This window comes from Leuciscus leuciscus (assembly GCF_965113295.1).
Source record: "Leuciscus leuciscus genome assembly, chromosome: 2".
NCBI classification, from domain to species: domain Eukaryota; kingdom Metazoa; phylum Chordata; class Actinopteri; order Cypriniformes; family Leuciscidae; genus Leuciscus; species Leuciscus leuciscus.
The window spans coordinates 23,254,862-23,282,226 of NC_138726.1; the positions used below are offsets into that span (position 1 = coordinate 23,254,862).

Here is a 27,365-nt window from a genome sequence, read left to right on the forward strand (position 1 = left end):
GGCTCTCGCAGGAAGTTTTGATACCATTCTTTATTCATGGCAGTGTTTTGGGGCAGAATTGTGAGTGAACCCATTCCCATGAAAAGCACCCCCAAAAATGGATGGTCTCAGAATGCTTCATTGTTGACACGACACAGGACTCATGGTAGCGTTCCCTTTTTTTCTCCGGGCAATTGATTTTACACATATCCCAAACAGTCAGATGGAGGCTTCATCAGAGAAAATAACTTTGCACCAGTCTTCTGCAGTCCAAACCTTGTACTTGCTGCAGAATTTCAGTATGTCCTTGGTGTTTTTCTTGGAGAGAAGTGGCTTCTTTGCTGCCCTTCTCCAAAGGTCTTGGACCTCACTGTGCGTGCAGATGCACTCAAACCCACTGCTGCCAATACTGAACAAGCTCTGCACTGGTGGTGACAATTCAAGAGAAGGTCCTAGTGCTTGCTGGACACTCTGGGACATTCACTGAAGCCTTCTTCTCTGCAGTTGAACCTATCTCCTTAAAGTTCTCGATGATCCGGTAAATGGTTCTTTCAGGTGCAATATTCTTTGCAGCTATTTCCTTACATGTGAGGCCACATGCACATCTTTCTTTGGAGATAGGCCTAACCATTGCTATTCTAACACAAGAACACAATGATTGGAAGACCCGTCCTTTTATCGCAATTTATTTTAATATAAATGTATTATATATTAAAATTATATATATATATTTATTAATATATATTTTAGAGAACTTACAGCATAGGCCTATGTAAAGTAAAAAACAAAAACAAACAAAAAACAACAAAAAAAACATTTTGTGGAACTCATTAGTTTGAGTCGTTAGCATAAAAACTCTTATTATTAATGTTAATAAATGCATGTAGTATTTTGTGGAATTCATTATTTTGAGTTGTTAGCATAAGAACTCTTTTTATTAGGCTACTGTTAAAGGAATAGTTCATCCATAAATCAAAATTCTGTCATCACTTACTCACCCTCAAGTTGTTTCACACCTATACGTTTCTTTTTTCTGTTGAACACAAAATAAGTTATTCTAAAGGTGATGATACACAGGGCAACTTTTTGAGCAATGTTGCTGGGCAATGTTGCCGTCAACGGGCAACCAGATGAGACACAGGGCCCACGACTGATCTAAATTATCCAGATAGAAATGTATTGCCCAAGCAATGGGAAAGTGCCCAAGCAAAAATCGTTAGGCAAGATTGCAAAGCAACATTGCTCAAAAAGTTGCCCTGTGTATCATCACCTTAAAGAATGTTGGTAACCGAACAGTTACACCCACTGACTTCCATAGAAGAAGAAGAAAAAAAAATTGGCTACCATCAACTGTCTGGTTATACCAACATTCTTTAAATTATTTATTTTCTATTCAACAGAACAAAGAAACTAATACAGGTTTTGAACAACTTGAGGGTGATGACAGAATTTTCATTTTCGCTATCCCTTTAATAAAGGCCTGTAGTGTCGGAACCTTCCGTCGAGGACATGTTTCCTGAAAGGTTTGTTGTCATTTGCCTGGATACGGTGCTTCTGTGATGCTGCAGCGCTAACAGATGAAAATCTGTTGGGGGGAAAAAATCACATCGACATCACATTAAAAGTGTGGTAATGATGGACGAAAGCACAGAGCTGTCTGTCTCTATAACGCAGATAGTTCAACGGCTCAAAGGGACTCATTTACACTCCCAGCTGGAGAAACAGGCTAAAGTGAGTAGCTTCAGCTAACTGACTGCAGAGTGTGCAACACGATATACGGTCACTGCGTTCTTGACTGCCAGCTTTCGTTTGCTGTTGTATTTCATTGCAGAGATGTTTTTTTTTCTTTCTCTCTCTAGGAATGTATGCACAAACCCGAAATTAAACTAGAAACACTGAAAGATGATGTGAGAAGATTGTTAAAAGAATCAGGTAACTTACATGACCGTCGTATGAAATTTAAAGTGAATTAATTTTTATTTATTTAAATAAAAGTTCATTTAATACCGTATCGTTCAAAAGTTTAGGTTCAGTAATATATATATATATATATTACTGAACCTAAACTTTTGAACGATATATACAGCAAAGCTTAATTAAATTGATCAAAAGTGACAGTAAAGACATTTACATTATAGCCTACAACATATTTCTATTTCTAATAAATGCTGGTCTTAGGGAATCGTAATAAAAAAAAAAAAAAGGTTTTTACAAATATATTAGGCAGAACAAATGTTTTCAACATTGATAAGAAATGTTTCTTGAGCACCAAATCAGCATATTAGAATGAATACTATTACACATAATCATGAGCTCATATTGATTGAGAAACTACCTTTTTTCCCTTATCATCTTATCTTATCTTATCTTAATTACATTTTTTACTTTGCTAAATATTTTTTTTATTTTACTGTTATTTTTTATTTTATATATAAATGTATAAAAAAATAAAATAAAGATAAGACTATATATATATATATATATATATATATATATATATATATATATATATATATAGTAGGCCCCTTCTGTCTCAAAACCCTTCTTTATCTTTTTCAGTCAGTCTTGTTGTATATATATATATATATATATATACACACGGTATGTAGCCTAAATACTACTCAAGGAATACTTTTTTTTCTTTATTAACATTTATTTTAATAAAGTATAATTTATTTGTATATTTTATAAAATTCTTTATTTCTTTTTTTCTTATATATATATTTACGGTATGTAAATTCAAGAGATGAATGTGTTCTCTGTTGTACTGTCACTGACCCTTTTATTCTTGTAGGTTGGGAGAGGAAATTACAAAATGCAGTTTACAGGGAATTACACATGTAAGTGATATACCATTTTATATTCATGATATACAACCCGAATTCCGGATAAGTTGGGACATTTTTTAAATTTGAATAAAATGAAAACTAAAATAATTTCAAATCACATGAGCCAATATTTTATTCACAATAGAACATAGATAACACAGCATATGTTTAAACAGAGAAATTTTACACTTTTATCCACTAAATTAGCTCATTTCAAATTTGATGCCTGCTACAGGTCTCAGAAAAAGTTGGCACGGGGGCAACAAATGGCTGAAAAGCAAGACATTTTTAAAAGATTCAGCTGGGAGAACATTTAGCGACTAATTAAGTTCATTGATATCAGGTCTGTAACATGATTAGCTATAAAAGGGATATCTTAGAGAGGCAGAGTCTCTCAGAAGTAAAGATGGGCAGAGGCTCTCCAATCTGTGAAAGACTGTGTAAAAAGATTGTGGAATATTTTTTTTAAAAACAATGTTCCTCAACATCAAATTGCAAAGGCTTTGCAAATCTCATCATCCACAGTGCATAACATCATCAAAAGATTCAGAGAAATCTCTGTGCGTAAAGGGCAAGGCCGGAGACCGCACATTGGATGCCGTGGTCTTCGGACCCTCAGACGACACTGCATCACTCATCGGCATGATTGTGTCAATGACATTACTAAATGGGCCCTGGAATACTTCCAGAAACCACTGTCGGTAAACACAATCCGCCGTGCCATCTGCAGATGCCAACTGAAGCTCTATCATATCATGCAAAAAGGAAGCCATATGTGAACATGGTCCAGAAGTGCCGTCGTGTCCTGTGGGGCAAGGCTAATTTAAAATGGATTATTTCAAAGTGGAATAGTGTTCTGTGGTCAGACGAGTCCAAATTTGACATTCTTGTTGGAAATTACGGACGCCGTGTCCTCCGGCTAAAGAAGAGGGAGAACTTCCAGCGTGTTATCAGCGTTCAGTTCAAAAGCCAGCATCTCTGATGGTATGGGGGTGCATAAGTGCATACGGTATGGGCAGCTTGCATGTTTTGGAAGGCTCTATTAATGCTGAAAGGTATATAAAGGTTTTAGAGCAACATATGCTCCCCTCCAGACGACGTCTGTTTCAGGGAAGGCCTTGTGTATTTCAGCAGGACAATGCAAAACCACATACTGCAGCTATTACAACAGCATGGCTTCGTCGTAGAAGAGTCCGGGTGCCTGCAGTCCAGATCTTTCACCTATAGAGAACATTTGGCACATCATTAAACAAAAAATACATCAAAGATGACCACAAACTCTTCAGCAGCTGGAAACCTATATAAGGCAAGAATGGGACCAAATTCCAACACCAAAACTCCAGCAACTCATAACCTCAATGCCAAGACGTCTTCAAACTGTTTTGAAAAGAAGAGGAGATGCTACACCATGGTAAACATGCCCCCGTCCCAACTATTTTGAGACCTGCTGCAGGAATCAAATTTGAAATGAGCTAATTTTGTGCATAAAATTTGAACATTTCTCAGTTTAAACATTTATGTTATCAATGTTTTACTGTGAATAAAATGTTGGCTAATGTGATTTGAAAGTCTTTTAGTTTTAATTTTATTCAAATTTAAAAAACGTCCCAACTTTTCCGGAATTCGGGTTGTAATTTTTTTTCTAATGCATATCATTAAAAACACTAGCCAGTTTCTTCTAAACCATTTTATTCTTGCATTACCACACTGAGATCATCAGCAATAAAAATGATGACATGAGATTTAAGACAATATACTCTCTCTCTCTTCTCTCACACACTCATATACACATACATTGGAAATGTCTAGAATTTGTCTTCCTCCAATTTTAGTGTTTATACAGTTTTATGACAGATACTCTTTCTGGCAAAATGTAAAAATAACAAGAGACAGAATTGCTTCATTAAGCTTAAAAGGATCCAGGTACAAATACAGGACAGGACTTAATGGAGAGTCTGACGTACAATATAAATTGCTTTTACAGAGTGTAGCCCATAAAACTGTTCGAGCTGGACATCGTTAGAGATGAAAAAAAAAAAAAAGTATACCTTTAAACATATGGCTCCTTGTTTGAAAGGACAGCATTGTCAGATGTTTTGTAGATGCACGTTTTTGGTGATGTGTTTATTCTAAAATGACTGTTTCAAGCTAATGGGGCTGAGAAAATATTGAAGGGACTGAAACAAAGAAGTGTAGGCCTGGCTTCATAAAGTTTGATAATGGAATATGAAGCAGGTGTCTGCTAAATGTCTTTTTGTGTAGACATTAATGTGAAAGTCTGGTGTATGTCAGAGGTTTCAGAGTGGGAGGAGCCAATATGTGGGTACAATAGAGTGCAACAGTTGGGTTCCGGAAGGAAAATCTCATTCATTTTCTATCATAGGGGAATCAATCTAAATTGATAATTTTAACCAAACATGCTTTGGTGTGCATAAACATGTGACTTACAGTATATGGACTCCTTAAATCATTTTGTTATAGTGTCCTTTTGGAGTCTCCCAAATATCCTTTTTTGGAAAGACCTAAATTTAGCTTGCAGAAAATACAGTTTTGTGAGAATCGAGAAGTAATGGTTTTCTCTGCTGGATATTGCAAATGATGACACAATAAACATGTTAAACAAGATGGTGTATGCTTAATTTCACGATAAGTGAAAAGGGGTGCCATTAATCGCGATGAAAATGTTTAATCTATTGACAATCTAGAGTTTATAACCCTTAAACAGAGGACCTGTAATACTACCCATACTTGTAGCCTTTGCACTTCACCACTATGGGACACACTTACAACAGTGTTGTAAAAATGCAAGAGCTTTATTTACACATTTTGTAGAGGTGACTGCGTCCAAGAAGTAATGCCAATATGTTGTGATCATAATGATTACAATATATGGAAACATTTTAATTTACCATTTAACAAGTTATATGCAATGTCTAATTTAAATTACACTGAAAAGTTTTCCTAGACATGTCTCAAATTCGATGCACGCAAGTTCCTGAACTAATGAATGGATTCTCTTTAAGTGTACTGCGCTTTGGCATTTTTCAGACCTGCTCACTTATTAACTGTCACATGCACACACTCTCTAGTGTGCCAAGACCGCAAGTGTGGGTAATGGGACAGGCCCACCAACAATTTTAAGTGCCTATGGAAAAAAAATAATGGGAGAAATGCTTCCGAAACCAAGGCAACTGAAAAAGTGTGCGGGCACTGTTGCACTCTAAAACATTTCTTAGAATGAAAATTTACTTATTTTTTTAATACAGAAATTGCATAAATAAGGTCTAATTTTGACTGTGGGTTTCCATCGAGGTTAAACTAATGTAACTGATGGTTTGTCCATGCTTCTGTGTCTTATGTTTATGTGTGGTGAAGTCTGCCCCCACCTGGGCACCCCAGAGCACCTCCTGAACACGCCAAAGAGCCCCTGGAATATATGCGCAAAGCCCAGGTACACATTCTTTCTCTTATTTCTATAGGGGTTCAAGAAAGGGGTTGTTAGAAATGGTTAGAATTTCCAAGGATCTGCATTCTCCTCTAAAAGTGATCGGGCAGACCATACCATAAGTCGCAGAGACTTGAGACTTGAAACTTCGAGGGATGGTAATACCCACCCAGTCTACAACATCATCAAGGCTCGCCCCAATCGGCCTGATGGTGGTGCTACAGCGATCAAAAGTACGTGATGGCTCATAACTCCTAAGCCATTTGTCGCAGATTCAAGTGTCTTATATCGTTGGACGCACGTTTTGGATTTGATTGTCACCCCGGGTATTTTATTTTTTTACGAATCGGAACCAAACCAATGCAAAAAGATTCTCTGTAGTCTGATTTTGAATAAATATGAAAAAAAAAGGTCAAAATTTTAATTCAAGTCCGCAAAGGGACGACAAAACTTGTGAAGGTGGGTGTGGCCACTTTTAAGAAAACGTCTATCCCTCTTGAATGGAATGATATGCTTTCACCAAACTTGGTACACCTATGTATGGGCTCGGTCCAATGAAAAAGGACGCTTGATGGTGACTCTGTAAAAAAAAAAAAAAAAAAAAAGTGCTGCGAAAATGGCTATAGCTACGCAACAGTCAGTCCAATTGGCTTGAAAACTGGCATATGGTGTCGTAGACAATCGCGGCACCTTGGACACGTATCGTCAGCCAATGAAGTTTGAGCGGCTGTCAGACGAGGAAAACTCGCTAAGGCCGGTTTAACTCACGGCCCTAGAGGCCTGTGAGAAATTCAAAAGATATCGGCCACTGGGGGGTGCCTCCGCGTTTTTAACGTGCGTAAAATATTGTATATCACATGATTTTTCGCACATGCCCACGACATTCGTTCCATATGGTATAACTCCTCATTCTGAGCAACTTTGCCTCTAGGACCACTGCTGTCAATCGAATCGTTCGTTAAATATTGGAGATTATTTCACAAACCTACTTTCACGATTTAGTCCTAGGTTTTTTGCTCAACCTCGACAAAGACTATAGATATAGAAAGATGGTTCACTATTACTTATGAATGGGAGAAACTGCAACGCGCAAAATGGCGGAATAGACCCGCCTTTGTAAAGTAAAAGGCGCCAATCGCTGATTGGTAAAGTCATTGTGTCACTGCAGCTGCCGTTAGAAGCTCGGGTTCCCATAGAAACCTGAGACTCGCGATTAGGACTGCACATGCGCATTGGCTGGTTGAGCCTGAAAACTAAGCTTTTTTTTTAAACTCTATTTGAGCATAAGAAACAACATTTACGGGACAGTTCGTGTCAGATTTTGTTGCTGATTTGAAATGGGTTATTTAGTTGTGAGTTTGGCAAGCAGTTTTTGAGATTTCAGGATTCCCGCATTCAAATAGATAGAACTTGGATGACCAAAATAGCTGCCCGGAGGCGTTGCAAATATGGCCGCCGAGTGAACCGACTTTCCTTGAAAAAGACTTTGACCTCAATAACTGTTAGAAAGCTTTAAAACATGTATTTCATTAGGAAATTGCCTGTTTTGGCTGTAAATGGTCTTTTCACATATGATCTAGGTGGTTACTCTCACATTTTGCCTGTGTTTTGGTTTCGTTTTCATATTGGACTTTCAGTTTCCTGTTTCCTGTGTTCCCTCTAGTCATTAGTTACCATGGACACTCTACTATTTGATTGTTTGTTTTACTAAATAAATACTTTTGTTTTGAACCCTTTGCATTGTGTGTGTGTGTGTGTGTGTGTGTTGTAGGTGAGCTGGGAGAAGAGGATCCTGAAGAGTTTGAACAGTATGTGCTCTGAGTTAGGAATCCCACTGGCACGAAAGGTAAAGATCTAAACCAGCGTATGTACAACACAGAATCTATTACATATTCATTTAATCAGTTATATGTTTTTTTTCTCTCTCTTTTTCTCGTTTTATAGCGTCCCGTCTCAGAGCAGAAAGAGCTGACAAATAAATGGAACGAGATGGGAACTGATGAACCAGGTAATGCAGACATTCACAACCCCTCCTGACATGTGTTCGAGGTTACATCTCGGTGTGTGTGCGTGTTAATGCATGCACTCTATTGCAGAATGTTTACACACAGAGGTTTGGCTCACACACAGAAGCCCTGAGCAGTATAACAGCTCCATAACAATGCTATCAGTTTGCAGTGTGTATGATAACATTTACCGCCTTCTGGAGGACACTGGCATAAACAGCCCTGCCTGTGAAACCAGAGCATGTCCAGATCCCTGGAACACATCCCAATTACTAAAGCTTTCTTTCTTGCGTTCTTCTTCCTGCTTGCGTTCTTTTGCACTTTCTTTCACACTCTTTTTTTTCTTTTCTTGGTTTCTCTTATTCTGTCTGTCTTACAATTTTTCCATGAATTTGAAACAGAGCGTAATACTGCCAGGCCAGCAGCTTTTGTTCATGTTAAAGATATAACTTTCTCCCAAAATGAACATTTGGTCATCATTTACTCACTCTCAGCACACTACCAGTCAAAAGTTTGGAGTAAGTAAGATGTTTTAATGTTTTTGAATGAAGTCTCTTATGCTCGCCAAGGCTGCATTTAATAAAAAAAATTCGCAGTTTCACAAAAAATATAAAGCAATTTGTTTATTGAAGTATCTTTATACATGAATCTGTCATGTGTCTCCTTGCTACCATGATAATTATGACATTAACACTTATAATAATAAGTTTAATAATACATTTATTAATAATTGAGCACCAAAAATAATTGATAATAATGGATATTAATATTTATGCTAAGCCCTTTAAGAGACTTCTTTCAAAAATACACAATTTAAAACAATAATTTTATTCCAAAATTAATTATTCCGAAATGTTGTGTTTGTGTATTATGAAAATCATAGACATCAGAGAATTTCATCATCCTGAATCTCATCATTTGCATCATGTTTGGCATCAAGTCTTTATTCTCTAAATAGCTTTTTAAATATCAAAATGTAAATATTTTGCCAGAATTGACTTGCGTCTCCCTCTCCTTTCTTTTTCTTCCTCTCACTTAAGTGTAGATATTGTTTTATCTTACCAAGTCATTTCATTGGACTTTTAAGTATAATGTAAACAAAACGGGTCCCGATTAGCATCCTAGTATGTTGCCCGTGTTATTTGTCAACCATATTCTGTTGCGCTCTTGTTTTCAATTACACTAATTTCTAGGCCATTACATACAAGTTTGGAAGCACTCAGATCTCTGTATTCTTTATTTAATTGCAGACCTAAGCAAATTCAGGCCTGTCTACGCACCCAAAGACTTCCTTGAGGTGGGTCTCGTTTACATAATCTTATCAGTTTATTTTCAAACATCCGGTCCAAATGAGAAAGATTGGGATGGATATGAAGCAGCTGATTGGATTCCCTCAGGAAATGTTCGGTTAAATTACTCTGAGTGAGAATTGACTGAGAGGTTGTTTTGATAGCACCACAGAACCACTTGATGAATGGTTTATTTATATTTGGCATATTGAATTGGGATAAGAAGGGGTTTGTAGAAAATGTTATCAAAGGTTTTAGCATTTGTCGTGTCTAGTACTTTTTACTATAAGTATTCTTATTTAGGTAATATGAAATGTATGTCTTGTAGGTGCTGATTGGTTTAAGAAATCTGAATAATGATCGCAGTGAAGATCTAACAGTAAGAAGCAACTGGGGTTTAATCCAGGTTTCCCTCAATGTCCGTGACATTCCTCAAATGGTGAGTCACCCTCTTTTTATTTTACTTCCTTCTATTTTCATGTCAAGACAAACAATTTGCATTGCAACTGCTGATAATCATCTGAAACCATTTCTATAAACAAATTATAGTAATCAAGTCAAGAGTTCTAGAGAAATTGAAATGATTGTGGAAAACTATCTTGGTGTTCACTGTGGACGAGATCTCGCGATATTAAAACGTGACGATATTTTCTGTCTCGCGAAATCAGCATGACGGAGTTGAGTTTGTGGCAAAACCTTGCTGTTTTTTGGGGGGGTTTCCAATAACGTGCATTTGAGAACACATATAAAGTTTTGTTTAATTGCGTTGTTATCATTTACATACGTTGAGCGCGTCTCAAACACCATCTCTGCATATGCTATGAGTTTAGCTCTCTTATAACGTTCATTTTGCAACGCAACATGCGCCATTTCACCATGATTTATAAAGCTAGGCCAACACAGGAAAATACATCAATATGTTTCTAAATATGCAAATTGTTGTTCATCGCGATTTCAAAATAAAAGTTTAAAATCTCACTGAGTTTGTTCTTGTTCTTGTTCAAGAAATTACAGTGGGTGTAGCATTTCTATCATAAATATATTTAATATGTTTAAAGATTAAGTGGACATTTTAACTAAATGTTGTTTGGCCAAATTAAACAAGGATTTGATGCTGTAACGTGTAACAACAATCACCAGGCCTTTGGCTTCCTCTGCAGTCATTTGTTATAATAATGTACATAAGTTGATTGTTTATATTATGTATATATTATTACATAATGTATTTTAACAGTGTTGTTCAATAAAACCATATGATTACTTGCTTTTGAACCAATTACCATTGCCTTATTGTTATTATATTTATTTTAAGTTATTTTAAAGGCTGTTGTTCACTTAGGTCTATTTTTATGACCACAAAAATGATCAGATTAATCGTCAAAATAACAAGCCAATTACTCGATTACCAAAATAATAATTACCGACAGCATTAGATTAGTTAAAACTTCAAAATGCACCTGCATTGTTTTGCATTTTGAGACTTTCAGTCGAATAAAATACAAAATTTCCCAGTCATCTATTTCATCATTGAAGATTTCTTAAAAATGGTGTTTATACATCATTTCATCTCGTTCTCGGGAACCAAATATCGTGTATCGTTTCGTCTTGTGAGATAAGTGTATCATCACACCCAGATGGCATGCATTAGAAGAAGTGATTTATGTGAAACAAATTTGGCCAAATTCCTTTGCAAGAATTTGAATAGATGAATTATCTTATTAACTTTGTCCTTTTGTAGGGATCAAATATTTTGATAATTGTTGCCCATTATTTGTCTGTGTTGCAGAGGGAAACGTATCCAGAACTGGGTCTTACTTATGGGCAGCTTGGTATAGATGATCACACTCATGTTCCCCCAGGTATTTATTTACTCATTCCATTCATAACATGATTATGGAATAATGGAATATTACGTGGGCTGAGCTCCACTCCCGCCAGGTCCCAAAGTCCTTTCGCACTGGTCCAAATAGTTGTAGTTGATGTTTCTCTTGTTTTTTCCTACTAACTTGTCACAAGTCAACAGAAGCTTCACCTACTGTATGATATACATATGTGTAATATGTTCCGACTCTCTAAATTCTGTATTTACTATATTGTATTTAAGGCTACCAAAGAGGCTCACTACTCATTTGTAAATATCTGTGTTGTATGGTCTGTTTGCACTATCACTTCTTTTCTATCTTTCACTATCTCTCTGCTGTTTCAACACAGATTTGTTTGAGAGTGAGCACATTGTCATTGGAAAAAAAGGTAAAAATAAACAATTTTTGCCGTTATCATGACACGAATGCTTGTTTAAAACCGCTTTATCACTCTTGTCTTGTGGGGAATATTTGTTTAATATTTGCCATTCCATTTCCCCTCAAATAATAGTCTGATCAGAATTTGAAGGCAGCTTAGATGTATCTTCCACTGCCTGTGAGATCCCATGATGCTATGCAATCAGAAGAATAAAATGGTGTACTTTAAGTTTTATGAAATTATGATCCCATTTATTGTGAGAAAAAACATTTACACTACCTTAAAAAACAAAACAAAAAAACATTAATACTTACTGTATATTCAGCGAGAATGCATTCAATTAATCAAAATGGCAGTAAATACATAAATAATGTTACCAAAGATTTCTATTTCAAAATATTGTTCTTTTGAACTTTTTTGTTCATCAATAAATTCCTGAAGAAATGCATCATGTTTCCACAAAAATATTAAGCAGCACAACTGCTTTCAAGATTGCTAATAATAAGAAATGTTTCTTGAGCACCAAATCAGCACATTAGAATGTTTTCTGAAGGATCATGTGACACTGAAGATTTGAGTGATGATGCTGAAAATACAGCTTTGCCAACATTTTCAAAAAAATTAATTTCCAAAATATATTGAAATATATTCATTTTCATTTTAAGTTGTAATAATATTGCACAATATTACTGTTTTACTGTATTTTTGATCAAATAAAGGCAGTCTTGTTGAACATTAGACACTTCAAAATCATAAAAATCTTTCTTTAAAAAACAAAACAAAACATTGGACATTTAACTGTCCAAACAACACGGCTAAAAACTATGGGTGATCGGGCTTTTTCTTCTTTGGCTCCTAAATTGTGGAATTCCCTGCACTCTGAGATTAGGAATGCAGAATCCCTTAGTGTTTTTAAATCGTCCCTTAAAACTTTATGTGATTCATGTGATAACTTTGTTTGTTATTATATTGGCTTTTTATTTTTATTGTCTGGTTAGTTTTTTACTGCCTGCACTGTTATGTGTATTTTTTTATTTCATATTTTTATGTAAAGTGCTTTGAGATGCTACTTTTAAAGGCGCTATATAAAATAAAGTTTATAATAATATTATTATTATTAAAACCCTCCCCAAAATGTTTGGTCCCCCCCAAACAACGGTAGTGTAACTTTCTTAATAATTTCTTGGTTTTCTCTAAAGCTCACTTTAATTTGTTCTGGATCATTAGACCTGATGTTATGAATTTTCTTAAGATGTTCCTTCATATACAAAACACTGCTTTAGTCATTGACAGACTAGGCAGCAAGGCAGCTGCTTTAGGTTTTGGATGCATCCACAGAGTGTCTCTCTCTGAAAGGCCAAAGTATATGGATTAGCTTTGGATACGACAAGAGCCTCTCAAGATGTGTTTACTAAAACAAATGCGGCTTCTTCTCCTGTTTTTCTGCGTTTCTGTAGTGGTAAATGAGCAAGACAGTGCAGCGGCGCAGCAGTACAGCAGGCAGGGCTGTCCCACGGGTCTCAGGGCCCAGCTATGGACTCTCATCCTAAATACTACTGATGATCCTGAGGTACTGACTTAATTTCAGAATGCATTTTTTTTGCCCATCAAGGTCATTTTAGAAAGGGGAAAGTGTTTTCAACATTGATAATAATAAGACATGTTTCTTGAGCAGCAAATTAGAATGATACAATATTTGTATAGAAAGCAGCTATTTTACATTGGAATAATATTTCACAATATTACAGTATTTACTGTATTTTAATCGAATAAATGCAGCCTAGGTAAACATAAAAGGCTCAAAAACAAACAAAAATCTTAAATCTTACAGACCCCAAACTTTTGAACGGTAGTGTATAAATATTTCTCTCTCCCTTTTTATACTCACAAATTCAGTCACAGGTCCTCAACCATATGTAAACCTACCATAAATATTTATGTATATTTAAACAAATTAAACTGTTTGTGTACATCTCAACTGACATTTATGGCAGTTGTTTTGAACATGTGCCAGAACTGACATTTAATTGGTATTTATTTGTACTTATCAGAAGCATTCTTGACTGAAACGTTCTATATGCGGTGCAAATTACAGTTAGAAAGGTAAAAGGTAGTAAAATCATTGCACTTTTTATTTTTTTTTAAGGTTAACATAAGTTAAAAAGAAGAGGTGAACATGCTTTCACAGTAAAGCTTTTGGAACGAATTCAAGTCAGTTTGACATCAGAATGTAGTACGTTTGGTTGGTGTGGAAGCGATTTTCTCTGGTGTATACTTGTAAACCATATTCGAGTCTGCTTGATTAGGTGGTTTGCCAGCCTCTATTAAGGACGTATAATTTCCTTGTTCCTGGGCACACTTATAACAGCATAATGTCTTTCAAAATGTTAAAAAAGCCCTAAAATTGTACTGTGGTCCAGACCAAGCAGTTTTAAATACATCATCCTTCTCAATAATAAAATTAGCTTTGAGCTTCTTGTGGGGCAGATTTGACAGATCAGGTACCCCCTGTGATTCTTTCACCCTGGGCATCTAATAGCTGCCATTTTCAGATGTGAAACAGTGTCTCTCAGCTGGCTGATTAGTCCTTGGCCCTCCATTAAAGCAGTGAAACGGCATCTGGAGAATGTTCTTTCTCTATGTGTTAATGCGAAGACAAACACCCGGCGTGGGGCGACACAATTTAAACAAGTAGAGTAATCCCTCACTCTTTTGAGCTAGTGCTGTAGATGTGGGCAGGACAGGAGCCGGTGGAATGACAGAGGGGAAGAGGGGAAATCACAAGAGTTTAAAATGTTTCAGGTGGAACAATTATGTAACTGCTGATAAAAGCCGCTGTCTGGATGACAGTGAACAGCTGTCATGCCTATCCACACAGCAAAATGGGAAAAATTCTCCTGTCCCTCTGGGTTTCAGGAGGGGAATGGGCTTTAAGAAAGCTAGAGAGGCTGTCTTAAAGGGATAGTTCACCCTAAAATGAAAATTAAGTCATCATTTACCCACCCTGGTGTTGTACTAATGTAGAATGCCCTTCTTTCTTTTATGAACCACAGGGAATTGAAAAAAAATATCCCGCTCGCGCTCATCTATATAATGGCAGTGAATACTGTATCTGCAACCAGCATCAAGCTTTTTTTTTATGCAAAAAAAGTGAAGAAAGTACATGGATATTGTGTTTCTATTTCATGTCGTGTTTTTGTTCATATTGATTTCTCAAAACTTCTGTGCTTTTTCTGAGCAAGACTGAGTGGACTGCGGCGCTAATAGTGTTTCACAAACGCAAACATCACATAGCTGTGCACAGACCAACTAGCCTGACTGAGATAGCGACCTGTCTATCAGTTTTCCTCCGGCCTGAAAACAGCCGGCCAATCAACGAACAGAGGGCGGGCTGAGAGCCGTGACGTAGACGCTGATTGTACCGTGGATGCGTAGATTTACTTCACATAATCTGCAAAAGTCGTTCACAGCCATGTTCACTCCGGTATTTCGCTCGATGGTTTTGTTTTCGCATCATACATGCGTTTACAGTGGAAGTTAGATGCGGCTGAGCCAGCGCATAACACACGTCATAACCAAACGTTATGTGATTGGCTTACGGGTAACCAATGATTTTAAACTTCAGACAAGCCCCCCCCCCCCCCCCCCCCGCGAGAAAGAAAACACTTTTCAATTATGCCATGCCAGACTCTGTCTACGAAGCAAAGCGAAGTAGCAGAGTTTGGTATTACCAGGCTACAGACCAACAGCCAAGGTCAAGAATTTCGTTAGATAATACATAAAATTATCACCAAACACTATCGTATACCTTGGTATATATTGCATGGGATCATTCCTTGATACTTTGATGCCTGATGTCTTTTTTTACTGCCATTATATGTATTATTTGCTCCAGTTTATTGTGACATTTAATTTTTGAGCCAGACATTTTCAGCTGGAGGTCCCACTGAGAGCATAACATGATTGAGTGATTGAAAGCAATCCTATTAATATGCTGCTTACAATAGCAATTTAATTAGTTAATTGGTTATTATAATTAATTTAGCTGTAATGACTGGGGGTAGTTTGATTTGTGTATAGGTGCTTCTTTGTCCATTATGTATTAATTAATCTAATTCAGCTGACTGAGATGAATTCACTTTGTCAGTTCTTTTGTTTTTATTTCATTAAACAGGTCATAACACATTATGAACAGCTGAAGGCCAGAGTCATACATCATGGCCTGCTTGTGGACAACCTAATATATAAGGTACATTTACAATGCAGTTTATTTGATAGAAATGGTTTTGTATGCTGCATTTATTCTCTTGAAATTTCCTATGACCAATAGAGTAACAGTTCTGAAAGACTAATTTCTTCCAAGATCAAGTTTTCCATGTATGCTTTAAGGCCAGTACATACCACACCGAAGCCAAAGAACTAGTGGCGGTGGTGTCGACTCACGTCAGCTGCGTCTGGGCAAAAAATTGGTTTTGAACACACTGTAAATAGAGATGAGAGATAATAACTGTCTACCACTGCAGATGACAGTATTTGCCATTCAAAAAAGTGAATATGAACTAGTGCAGTGGTTCTCAACCTCTCCTGCAGGGACCCCCTGACAGGTCATGTTTCTGTTTTAACCCTGAGATGGCACACCTGATTCAATTAATGAGTAGTTATTAGAGTAGGAAGAGTAAGAATTATAGCCTAGAAATCTAGACGCACCCTAGCGGCAGCAAAAATTATTTTGCAGCCAGGGTAGTCTAGCAACTCTCCATAGACTTTCGTGCTGCAAAAACCTAAATTGGGTCAGGCCAATCACGTCGTGAATAGAGTAGGCGGGGCGGGCTTAACATAATGACAGAGTTGCGACGGTTCCTTGCTACTTGAAAACAAAGAAGAGCTGTTGCTTGGGAACAGTCTTTTGAATCGGCTTTGGCCGTGACTCTGGAGGACTTGGAGTTACGTTTTTCTTTGAGAAAAGAGCAAAGAACGGCACTTAAGTCATTCTTAAAAAAGGAAGATGTGTTCGTAGTTTTGCCGGCCAGATTCAAAAGTTGAATCTATCAACTAACGTTAGCTCCGCTGTTGGGAGAACGCTCTGGTTGGTTGAAGCGCTGTCCTATTGCGTGCAGAGGGAATTTGAAAGACAGACGTTTATCCCACCCCTCGGACTGAGCCGTGTCTATGGTGAGTTGCCAGACCTAACATCTTGATGTAGGTCTGGCTTGCCAGGCTATAAGAATTAGTCAATTAATCAATTAGTCAACTACTCATTAAGCCTTTAATTAATTGAATCAGGTGTGCCATTTCAGGGTTACTACGAATGCAACTAGAAATGCGAATATACAAACTGTAAACAAAGCAGTGCTCGCTTACCACTTTGAATATGAATCATGCTGATCAGTTTGTCTTCACTTCAGTGATGCGCGGGTAACAACAGTAAACAACCCTCACACCAAACCGACGTTTTCAACTAACCCGCCCGCATCTCGGACTCGGACCCGCATTTTTTAAAAGTAGTAAATGCTCATCGTAGCGTCATTGGGCCATAGACGTAGGAACTAGGGGTGTGGGGGGTGTGTGGCCGCCCCCCCTCCCATCAGCCTCCCTGGCCTATAATATCCATTAATCCAGCCTGTGGAGGAGAGAAATGTTTCAGGCCCTGACATGGTGCGCTCAGAGGTGCAGCGGCGAGAGAAGGCAGTTCTTGAGGCGGCCCATCATTTTCCATTTCAGCTGTCTAGATGCATATTATTGATGAATGCGATGTTTATGTTTCGACCCTGCTTGAAGAATTCATCAGCAGGTCAACTGAGAGAATGGCAAACTTTTGGAAAAGTGTGAAAGCCCTTAGGAGCGCAAACTGTTCTTTTTCTGAATGCTGTATGATATAGCCTAGTGTTATGTAAAAAAGGCTTGATTTATTCATTTATTTCGTTTCATTTTCTTAACAATTAAGATGCTGCATGTGTTTATCCAGTCTAATCGAAGTGTCTAATCCAGTCTCTCCCCCGACTTTCCCAACAAAAATCCCGCCCCCTCTCAGAAAATACATCAAACTGACATTACTGAGCTACTGTATATGCGTTTAAAAGTAGCCTATTAAAATGGTACAATGGCATTGCTCAGTTCAACGTGTTGGGAAATCGGGCATTTTGTCCCACGTCAGCATTTATTCAAAAGTTAATAACGCTCAACATTCAAAAGGTAAATAAGGATTTCCCACTTGTATTAGTAGGCTTAGGCTATTTCGCCACGTGGATGCCCAGTTGACAAAATGCAAGCATAGAATATGTTAATAAAGTCTTTATTAACTTTATTGACTCGTAACCGCGGGTGACCGCAGGCACCTGCTCATTTTGGATCAACCCGCGCATCACTGCTTCACTTATATTAATTAGGCTACATACGGCCATATCGTTATGAAAATATTCGCGTATTGGAATGCTCCAAAAAGATGAAGAAGACATTTATAAGCGCCTTCTTTGTGTGCACTCTTGTCATCGTCATTTGCTTGAACTTTTGTTTTTCTTCTCGTGTGCTGGTTTTCAAAGCTGAACAGGCAATCAGAATGATCTATTTTCCCAACGGCCCGACGCCAATTCAACATGCTCAGTCGACCTGACTAAAGCCAATGGAGGTCCGATTAGAGCCGTAGTGCGAAACACACCGCAAAACTAGCCTGAGACATGCTAAATGACTGCCTGACGGCCAACCGTCGTTTTGGTGTGTCTCGGCCCTAAGTGATAAACAGATATAATGTCAAGAGGATTGTAGTTTTTTGTTTGCAGTGTATTAAAAACTGTCCAATTTTACCACACCTGGTGCACCCGTTTCTGAATAAAATGCCTAATTTGTCTTCTCAGGATGTGAAGCTCACTGCAAGTAATGACGATTACTACTTTGTGTTTGAGGACTATTTATATCAGGTGGGTGAATGCATGTCACTGTCAGTGTAACACACTCACAATGCAAACTTTCAATCACTTATGAGAATTTTTCTCTGTGAATCACAAACAAGCTCTGATAATCAAAGAAGTAAAACAGTTTCCCAAGTTCTTTTGGACATGACATTGATATAGGTCTTTGTACACATATCGCTGTAGACTAAACTGTTGTCAGAAAGTTACTCATGCAAACCAATGCTCTTTCACTTCAAATACCTAAATCTGGATAGATACAGATAGGACGGGGTTGTGTAGTCTCACAGATAGACCTCTCTATAATAGACCTCTCTATTCATAGGGTATTGATGAGTCATTTCTTATTATAGGAGCATTATTACATTTCCACTGCTTGATATTCACTTTCACCACACAATCATACTCATGTTTAATTTGCGGGTAATTTTTTTCCCATAAAACAGTAAAACGCGCTGAGATACCCTGCCTTATGATGTCATTTTTAGATATCATTATATAGTATATAATGTATATAGTATATATAGAATATAAGTACTAAGTACATGTAGTTAATTACTATTACTTAGGACTTAATTGCACTGTAACACAGACATCTTAAAATAAAGTGTAACCAAGCCAGCAATTTAAGAGACATTTTCAAAGTTGCTGTTCACTTGTTTCATTAGCTGGTATCCTCTGGACAACCATCAATGTGCTTCGTTTCTAATTTTTGCTGAAATAAACAAAACATATGGCCAGTGTTTGGGCTTCACAGGAGTACATTGTGTCTTCACTATGGAACGGTAATATGAGTTGCAGGTGTGAGGTGATAAAGGAGCCAGGCTGGTTGTAAATATTGGTTTAGTGTGAAATCTGTGGGTCGTTCAAGAATTTCAGACACAGGGTGGTCATGTTTTTGTTAGAGAGGTGAATTTTGGGAAAATAAGGTGAAAGGGTTCATAATTACTATTCAATCCAATAGTAGCAATTGGGAGTGTATTAGCAAGAGAGAGCAGATATTCAAACTGTAAAGGTGCTGTCACATTAGGGAAATGTAGGCTAACGAAAGGTAAATTGTATATTGTCAATAGTGTAGTGATGTATGAAGCCAGTTCACACAGAAATCACTTTCAAACCACGAAGTTAAGAAACCTGCATCTTAGAAAGCAGATAAAAGTCTGATGATTTTTAAAGGTTTGATGTTTTTAAAACAAATTACATTTCCATTATGAGAAACGTAACAAAAGAGAAAGAACATGCTTGGCCTCAGCAGGCTGAAACCCTAAAGTGGCACTTCAAATGTAATTGAACCAGGAAATAAGCAATTTACCAAAGATACAAAGTGTGTTTTGCAATAGTAATCCTTATCTGTTTGTGTTGCCAATTATTTGTCCACTGTTTTTCTCCGCAGGTCTTGCTGTGTTTTTCTCGAGACACTGCAGTCCTTGAGCATTTCAACTACAACAGCGCTACGCCTCCTAAATCTTGCGTCCAAAGTAATGTCTTTGAATGTTTATCTTTGCTGCAAAGTTCTGATTGATATCTTCCTTAGTTTCTATTCAGTTTATAAAGTTGTCTCTTTTCTCAGGCAAGTCTGGCTCAGAGCAGTGTGCTGTGGTTTACCCCCCAAATGGTGATAAAACAGCTTCTACAAGTATTTCAATAATAGCATGTCCCAGCATGTATTAGGTTCATTGGTTGAATTCTCTGAAACCGGCGGCAGTGCATTTATTAGATGATTTATTAGTTTAGCAGCATTATAGAACAGTTATGTAATAACGATAATCAGTATAACAGAATATGACATCTCTGTACCTTAGGTGTCATCCCATTTCATGGCTTTTCGATGTACGGTGAGTATGAAGAATAAAGCACATAGCCTCAAATTGCAAAATCTGTTTTCTAAGCAAACATCTGTATCCTGTGTTGCAGTTGCCCCTCTGTGTTTCTTATATAATGAGCCATCTAAGCTGTACAGTGTGTTTAGGGAGATGTATATTCGCTATTTCTTCAGATTACACTCAATCTCCTCACATCCGTCTGTAAGTATCTGTGTGTGACGTAACACGATTGATCTGTTTGCTTAGGATGATGGTTGTCTCTGAGCTCAGCTGTATGTGTATGTGTGTTTGTTAGGGTATAGTGTCTCTGTGCTTGCAGTTTGAGAGGTTACTGCAGACTCATCTTCCTCAACTGTTCTACCATCTACGAGAGATTGGAGCCCAACCGTGAGTTCACAATGCAGATTACTAAACTTATAGAATTAAAAAAAATTTTTTTTTACAGTGCATCTTGTATAATGTATAACAATATTAGTGCTGTCAAAGCGATTAATCGCATCAAACATAAACGTTTTTTAATGTTACTAATTTAATTTAATTACATGTTTCTTTATGCTCATCAAGCTTGCATTTATTTGATAAAAAATACAGAAAAAACACTAATAATAGAAATGTCAACATTAAAAATAGTAATGTCTCTAAAATGTGTATATATATTTATTTATTTATTTATACACACACATGCATATGCTATATATTTACAAACTTCTGTTTGATGTGATTAATCACAAATAATCGATTTGACAGCATATAAATATATGAAAATGTGTCTTTATACTTGTTTATTGGTTATTTGTCATTTATTCAATAGTCATGTTTCTCCTAAGCAGGTTTTTTTTATTTTTTTTATCTAAGTCCACATCCTTAAAAAATACACTATCATTTGACTGGTAATACAATAACATTTAATTCAGCTCTTATATTTAGAGCTAGGAAATGGTTCTAAACCTCCAACCTTAACTATTAAAGTTCTGTGCAAAACTTTCTGCCGGATGATGAGTAAAAACAAAAGCAAATGTCATAGATTTATAATTAAAGATATAATAAATCCTTATTTAGGGACCACCAGAACTTAAACACCTTAGCGACCACATAGCAATGGGCTAAAATCCACACAAAACCCCTGCAGAGCAACATCCTAAAATAAAACAATAAATAAAAAAAAGAGTAACTGTAGGAACAGGATGAACCTCCTAGAACAACAGGCTAAAAACCCTCTGCAACTGCATAGCAATACATTAAAAACACCTGAAACATCTTAGAAACTGCATTTTTTTCTAATAATGTTAAAATCTAATTTATTATCATTTACATGTATAAATGTTCATTAAGTCCTCATTTATTATACATACAAGCTCAAAGCTTATGTTACTCGAGCTGAAATGAAGAACTGTTGTCAATCACTTCAGTGAAATGCTGTTGTATTATAACAGTGCAGCTCCATCTATTGGCTGAATTATGCCAACACAAGTCAACATCTGTGAAAGAAAAGAACAGAATTGTAATAAAAGTGTTTAGATCTACACTGTGTATGATTTGGTTTCTCATTATGCGTGTGTGTGTGTGTGTGTGTGTGTATCTTTCTTAGGTTGCGTATTGCCTTTAAGTGGATAGTCCGAGCCTTCTCAGGATACCTGTCCACTGACCAGCTCCTGTTGTTATGGGACCGTATTCTAGGATACGGATCCTTAGAGATAGTGGCAGGTGGGTTGATATATCCTAATGTGTGACATTTTGCCAGCTATTGTGAACATAAATAAATAATTAATTAATCCCAGTGCTTAGGATGTGTTAAACTGTTTTTAATTTACATTAATTTGTTGGTGCACTCTTAAATTAGAAAGGGCCAGTCAGTTACATGGCGTACACACATTTTCCTGGAAGATGACTGTTTGTCTGTCCGTCCCTTTTTTTCAGTCCTGGCCGCTGCAGTCTTTGCCTTCCGAGCCGAAAACCTAATGGAAGTGACATCACTGGCATCAGCTGAGGTTGTCACTTGCAAGCGAGTTTGTGTGTGTGTGTGTGTGTGTGTGTGTGTGTGTGTGTGTGTGTGTGTGTGTGTGTGTGTGTGTGTGTGAGTTTGTGTTTGTGTGTGTCTGTGTGTATGTTTGTGTGTATGTTTGTGTGTGAGTGTTAAGGACTACAGAAATAGTGTCTTCACTTGCAGCCAACACAAGTAACCCAGTCCACCCAAGGCACATGTTTTAAAATTGCTGGGATAACACTTTTAAAAGTGGACCAAGTACCCCTCACCCAGCTTTAAAATGTTTAGACTATGTGATGTCAAATGTGATGGGAACTTTAGCATGACCGTTAACATCAACACTGTATGTGTGTGTGTGTGTGTGTGTGTGTGTGTGTGTGTGCATGTCCTGTGTCTTTGTGTGTGTAACAGTTTAAATTTCATTACTTGAAGGGATATTTTGGGTTCTGTAAAAGTTAAGCTCAATTTACAGCATTTGTGGCATTATGCTGATTATTTTATATATATATATATGCAAAAATCTAACTTACAGTGAGGCACTTACAGTGTACAAAGTAAATGGGGCCAATCTGTAAACATACTCACCATTTCAATAGTATATCAACAAGATGTAAGAAATATAGCCCAGTTTCACAGACAGGGCTTAGATTAAGCCATGATTAGGCCTTAGTTTAATTAGGACATTCAAGTAGCTTTTTAAAACATGCACATCAGCATCTTGAGACAAAACAATGGCACTGACATATTTTAAGATGTCAGTGCAAGTTGCTCTCAGTTAAACCCCCTCAAACGTGAATTTTAGTCTGGGACTAGCCTTGTTTGTGAAACCGGGGGTATGAGTGTTAACATGATTCTAGTGATGAAAAAAACACTTGCTAACATTTTCTGTGTAAAGTTATATCCAATTTTATACCTTTTTTGCCATGAAATGCGACAAATCCACAAACCCTAGAAAACTGTTAAATGATGATCTAAACCACTTTAAAGTGTGAGTCACATTTACCGTTGTTCTTTGAAATTCTCAATTCTCGTTTCAATAGGAACCCTCACAATTGGGAATTTTGCATGAGGGTGAAATATCACGCAGATTTTGCAACAGGTTCAAGTTAGTCACATGAACCAACTTTGAAAGTGAATTCTGTGTGAGATGTGCTTCATACATCGCTACACTATTGACAATAGACGATGGAAATTTTTTTGCTAACGTAACAACACATTTACAGCTCAAATGAAACTAGGGGTGTACCTATACCCTGATGTCACGATGATATACATATCGCTATACTCCAAGACATATGGTAAAAGGTTAACAAAAAATGTACTGTTGATTAAAATGCTAAATGTGGTATCACATTGGTAAATGAATATGTTTGGACTTGGTGCTGGTAACCCAATTCTCAGGACAATGACACCAGAATAAAAATATTCATGAATCATGATTCTGAAGCTGAAAAAATACAGAATTATTTTAGACGAATATGCTTGCACTCTGTCACTGACTAGATATATTTAAAATAATTTAGGCCACTTTTTTATTGGTAACATAAGACATGACTGGTAACATGATTGGCATGATCAGGACCCACAAATATCCCACCTTTGCATTTTTATACATTATATTCAACATTATATTTAGTAGTTTAATGTTGTACTTACAATAAAACTCAGAATTTTTTCTCACACAGTAATAATACACAAATACAGATTGTCACTATTCACGATACATATTGTTGCATTTTTGTATTGTGAGTTATTGTTACACTATATGGTTACACCCCTAAATAATACACAAGTTTTAATCGAAAAATTAATCTAAGTATTAACTTCACATTTCTGCTTTTAAATCCTCCAAAAATTGGCCCCTTCTGAAAGTGCCTGACTGCAATTCCAGTCACGGAAATTCTATGGATGCTTCAACAGTCGTGATATGCCATCACACTCTGCAGTGTCTTCTTGAAAAAAAACCCATACATTCAACATATAACAAATAATGATCAAAAATTCAAAATGTAAAAATATACAATGTACACAACATGCTGTGGCGCATCAATCTTCTATTGGTCACAAGTCTTCACATGATATGAATTCGTAGACCAGATTATATATTTTTGACATAATATCTATTTTAAAATGCAAAAAAAAAAATGAATGTATAAAAAAAAAAAAAATGTATACGTCCAACTTTTGTTGAAGCATCCATGGCCATTAAAGAGGGCTGCGCTGTCAGATGCAGTCACATGCATCTGCTTGATTGACAGCTGTAGTAAAAGTGCATCTGACCTGCTTTCGTTAATTCTAGCTGTAACCCGCAGTGACGCACGGGCCCGGGCCCCAAAACGCTGTGAAGATGCTGCTGGACAGTATCTGCTTGCTTATGTACCACCTGGCCTCTACTGGAGAAAGTATCATAACACGTTGTATTTTTAGAGTCCAAGCCTGGTCATGAAACATTAGAGGAGACAAGTTAACCTGATAGGGGACTCTAAATTTATTTGCTTCCAATTCCATAAGGACCGAAGCTTGAGAACTTGAAGGCCCCCGCCCCAAACGGCTCCTTTGAGACGGATTCACTCTTAACACCTTCCAAGCTCTTGAGTCACATCGGTGCAGGTCACCAGGCGCCATTTTGTGAAACGGGATTGGCAGTTATGCGTTCTGTGTCCTAAGTGACATCTGAATGCATGCTTCTCTCATGAATATTTACGGTAGCTATTTACTTCGGCACTTTTGTTTCAGATGAATCCGAACGTAGGGTTTACATGGCCGGTAAATAAAGTAATTCGGTCCATGTGCGTGTTTACATGTCACAAGCTTTCAAATCAACATAGACATTTTGACATGCGCTCAGTTCACGGATATACAGAGTTTCCCGCTGTTTGCGCATACTAACCATTCTCCTACATTGCTTTTTTTCTTTGTTTTAAAGAGCAGACTTAATATTGATCTTTTTCGGGTCCTAATTTAGGAAACTAAGGAGCACATGAAGCTTTGTGCCATGCTGCTTATATTTATCAAGCAGTAAAAACGCCTTTTCCCGCGCCCAAAACAAGGCATCTGTGGATGAGAGTCCGAAACAAGGACTGATGGGACGTTGTCCTGCTCCACTTTACAGACTATGGGCCAGATTTACTAACAGCTTGCTCCAGCGCAAACTGTCAGGATTTACTTAAAGATACCCAGTGGAAAATTACGGTAGCGCTGAAAAGGCGTGGACAGGGTTATTTTTGCGGCTGACCTTATTACAGATGCATTTGTTGGAGTTTCCCTTTCAGACAAAATTTATGGGAGAAGAGTATTTAAATGAATCATGCAAGGTGATTTACTAAAGATTGAAGAATCTTCGTTTTTCCATTTTCAATTATTTTCTTCTTGCAGGCTGTTCTTGCTGACCTCTCAACCCTGAAGGTGATGCCCTTGCTGCAGATCTTCCTCTTCGCCACTTCTGTCTGAGGAGCGATTTGTGTGTGTTGGTGGCTGGATGTTCCAGTCCGTTTGGATTTCATGTTGAGTCTAAATGGATATTTCACCCAAAAATGAAACTTCTGTCATTTTTTTACTCACCTTCATGTCATTCCAAACCTGTATGACTGACTGCCCTCTGCGGAACTCGAAATAAGATATTTAGAACAATGTTGGTAACCAAACACGTTTGGTTCAAGTCATAGAGGTCTAGAATGACATGAGGGTGATGCCAAAATACAAATGTTAACTTTTGGGTGAAGTGCTCCTTTAAGTAGTAATATGGCTATAAAGCCACTTTCCTTTTCTCCAGACATAACCAATTCCTCTAACTTATCATCCCTCCCGTCTAACCATCTTGCTCCATTCTGGTAACTGCCTCTCACAATCCATTGAATTCCAAAAGATCTGTCCTACTTTTATCCTTTTCCCACAGAAATGCATTCGATTACAGGGGTATAATAAATTACCAACCCCCAATTTTAGGTTTCATTGCTTTCAATGCATAGTTTGAACTGTAATAGTGACAAGAGGGAAAAAAAAGGAAAAAACAAGACTAGATATGTATGTTTAATATATTCTTATTTATGAATGTTATAAATATGTTGCTGCCATATTATCACTGCAAACCTAAGAGAATACTGTATGCAAAACTAACGTTTTTGTTAATCTACGTTGTGCTTCATGCAACATAGGTAAATATCATGAATGAAAAACTCAATAGGGTCTTCCATGTTACTGAGGTTCATTTTGTAGGATATAGTTGTGGTGTAAGTTTCAAAGATTAGGCCCTGTGAGGATCTTTGGCATAGTGGGAGTCTTGAAATTATAATATATGCCATCTACTCCGGTTAATTTAGGGCTTTGGCTTAGTGCCAGTGAATTTGGATGAGAACATTTATCAAACTATGAACATAAGTGTAATTTCCATGGATGACACACTGATTGAGATGCGTGTTTTGCCATTCATATTTACAAAATTGTTGTTTTGTGTGACTATTAATAAACCCAGAACTCGTTGCACTCCCTGACATGACCAAAAATGTTAATTGATTTATTTGAAAGGAAATGCAGGTCATTTTGAAGTCACACACCAAATGAATTGTGTTCTTTTGTTTTTATCATCTGTTTGTATTGAAAACGGGGGACACTTTACACATCTCTGCATGTGCAATAATGTAACTTTTTTTATATATAAATTAAAACACGTTTAGTTATATTTTGATTGCTAAAATATATTCATATTGGTTTCTCTACAATCTAACATCCCTTCTTGACAGTAGTAGATATTATTTATTTTGAAGCATTTTTCGGATGCAGATTCACAAGTTAAGAAATGCCTGAAATACATTTTAAAATGTTAAAAAATTCTTTATTCAATAAAAGCTGTACATTCTACACAATCA

The 27,365-nt window shown here is 37.0% G+C and overlaps 1 protein-coding gene across 4 annotated transcripts; it reads left to right on the plus strand.

Annotated features, from left to right (window-relative positions):
* Positions 1-1,347: 1,347 nt before the first annotated feature.
* tbc1d19 (TBC1 domain family, member 19) lies at positions 1,348-27,365 on the plus strand. Of its 4 annotated transcripts, none has more exons than XM_082152270.1 (21): positions 1,348-1,710; positions 1,839-1,911; positions 2,774-2,819; positions 6,183-6,258; positions 8,024-8,098; positions 8,197-8,260; positions 9,509-9,555; positions 9,876-9,986; positions 11,334-11,406; positions 11,759-11,797; positions 13,246-13,358; positions 15,963-16,037; positions 18,640-18,702; positions 20,087-20,171; positions 20,264-20,329; positions 20,496-20,528; positions 20,608-20,717; positions 20,812-20,903; positions 22,105-22,220; positions 22,434-22,578; positions 22,655-25,867. In XM_082152270.1, the coding sequence occupies exons 1-21, from the start codon at positions 1,612-1,614 to the stop codon at positions 22,722-22,724; spliced, it is 1,671 nt and encodes a 556-aa protein (XP_082008396.1). In that variant the 5' UTR covers positions 1,348-1,611; the 3' UTR covers positions 22,725-25,867. The 4 variants fall into 4 exon arrangements, with proteins under 4 accessions (XP_082008396.1, XP_082008397.1, XP_082008398.1 ...); XM_082152271.1 differs by having other exon boundaries at positions 1,351-1,710; positions 20,264-20,308; XM_082152272.1 differs by lacking the exon at positions 22,655-25,867 and adding an exon at positions 25,876-27,365 and having other exon boundaries at positions 1,358-1,710; positions 22,434-22,504.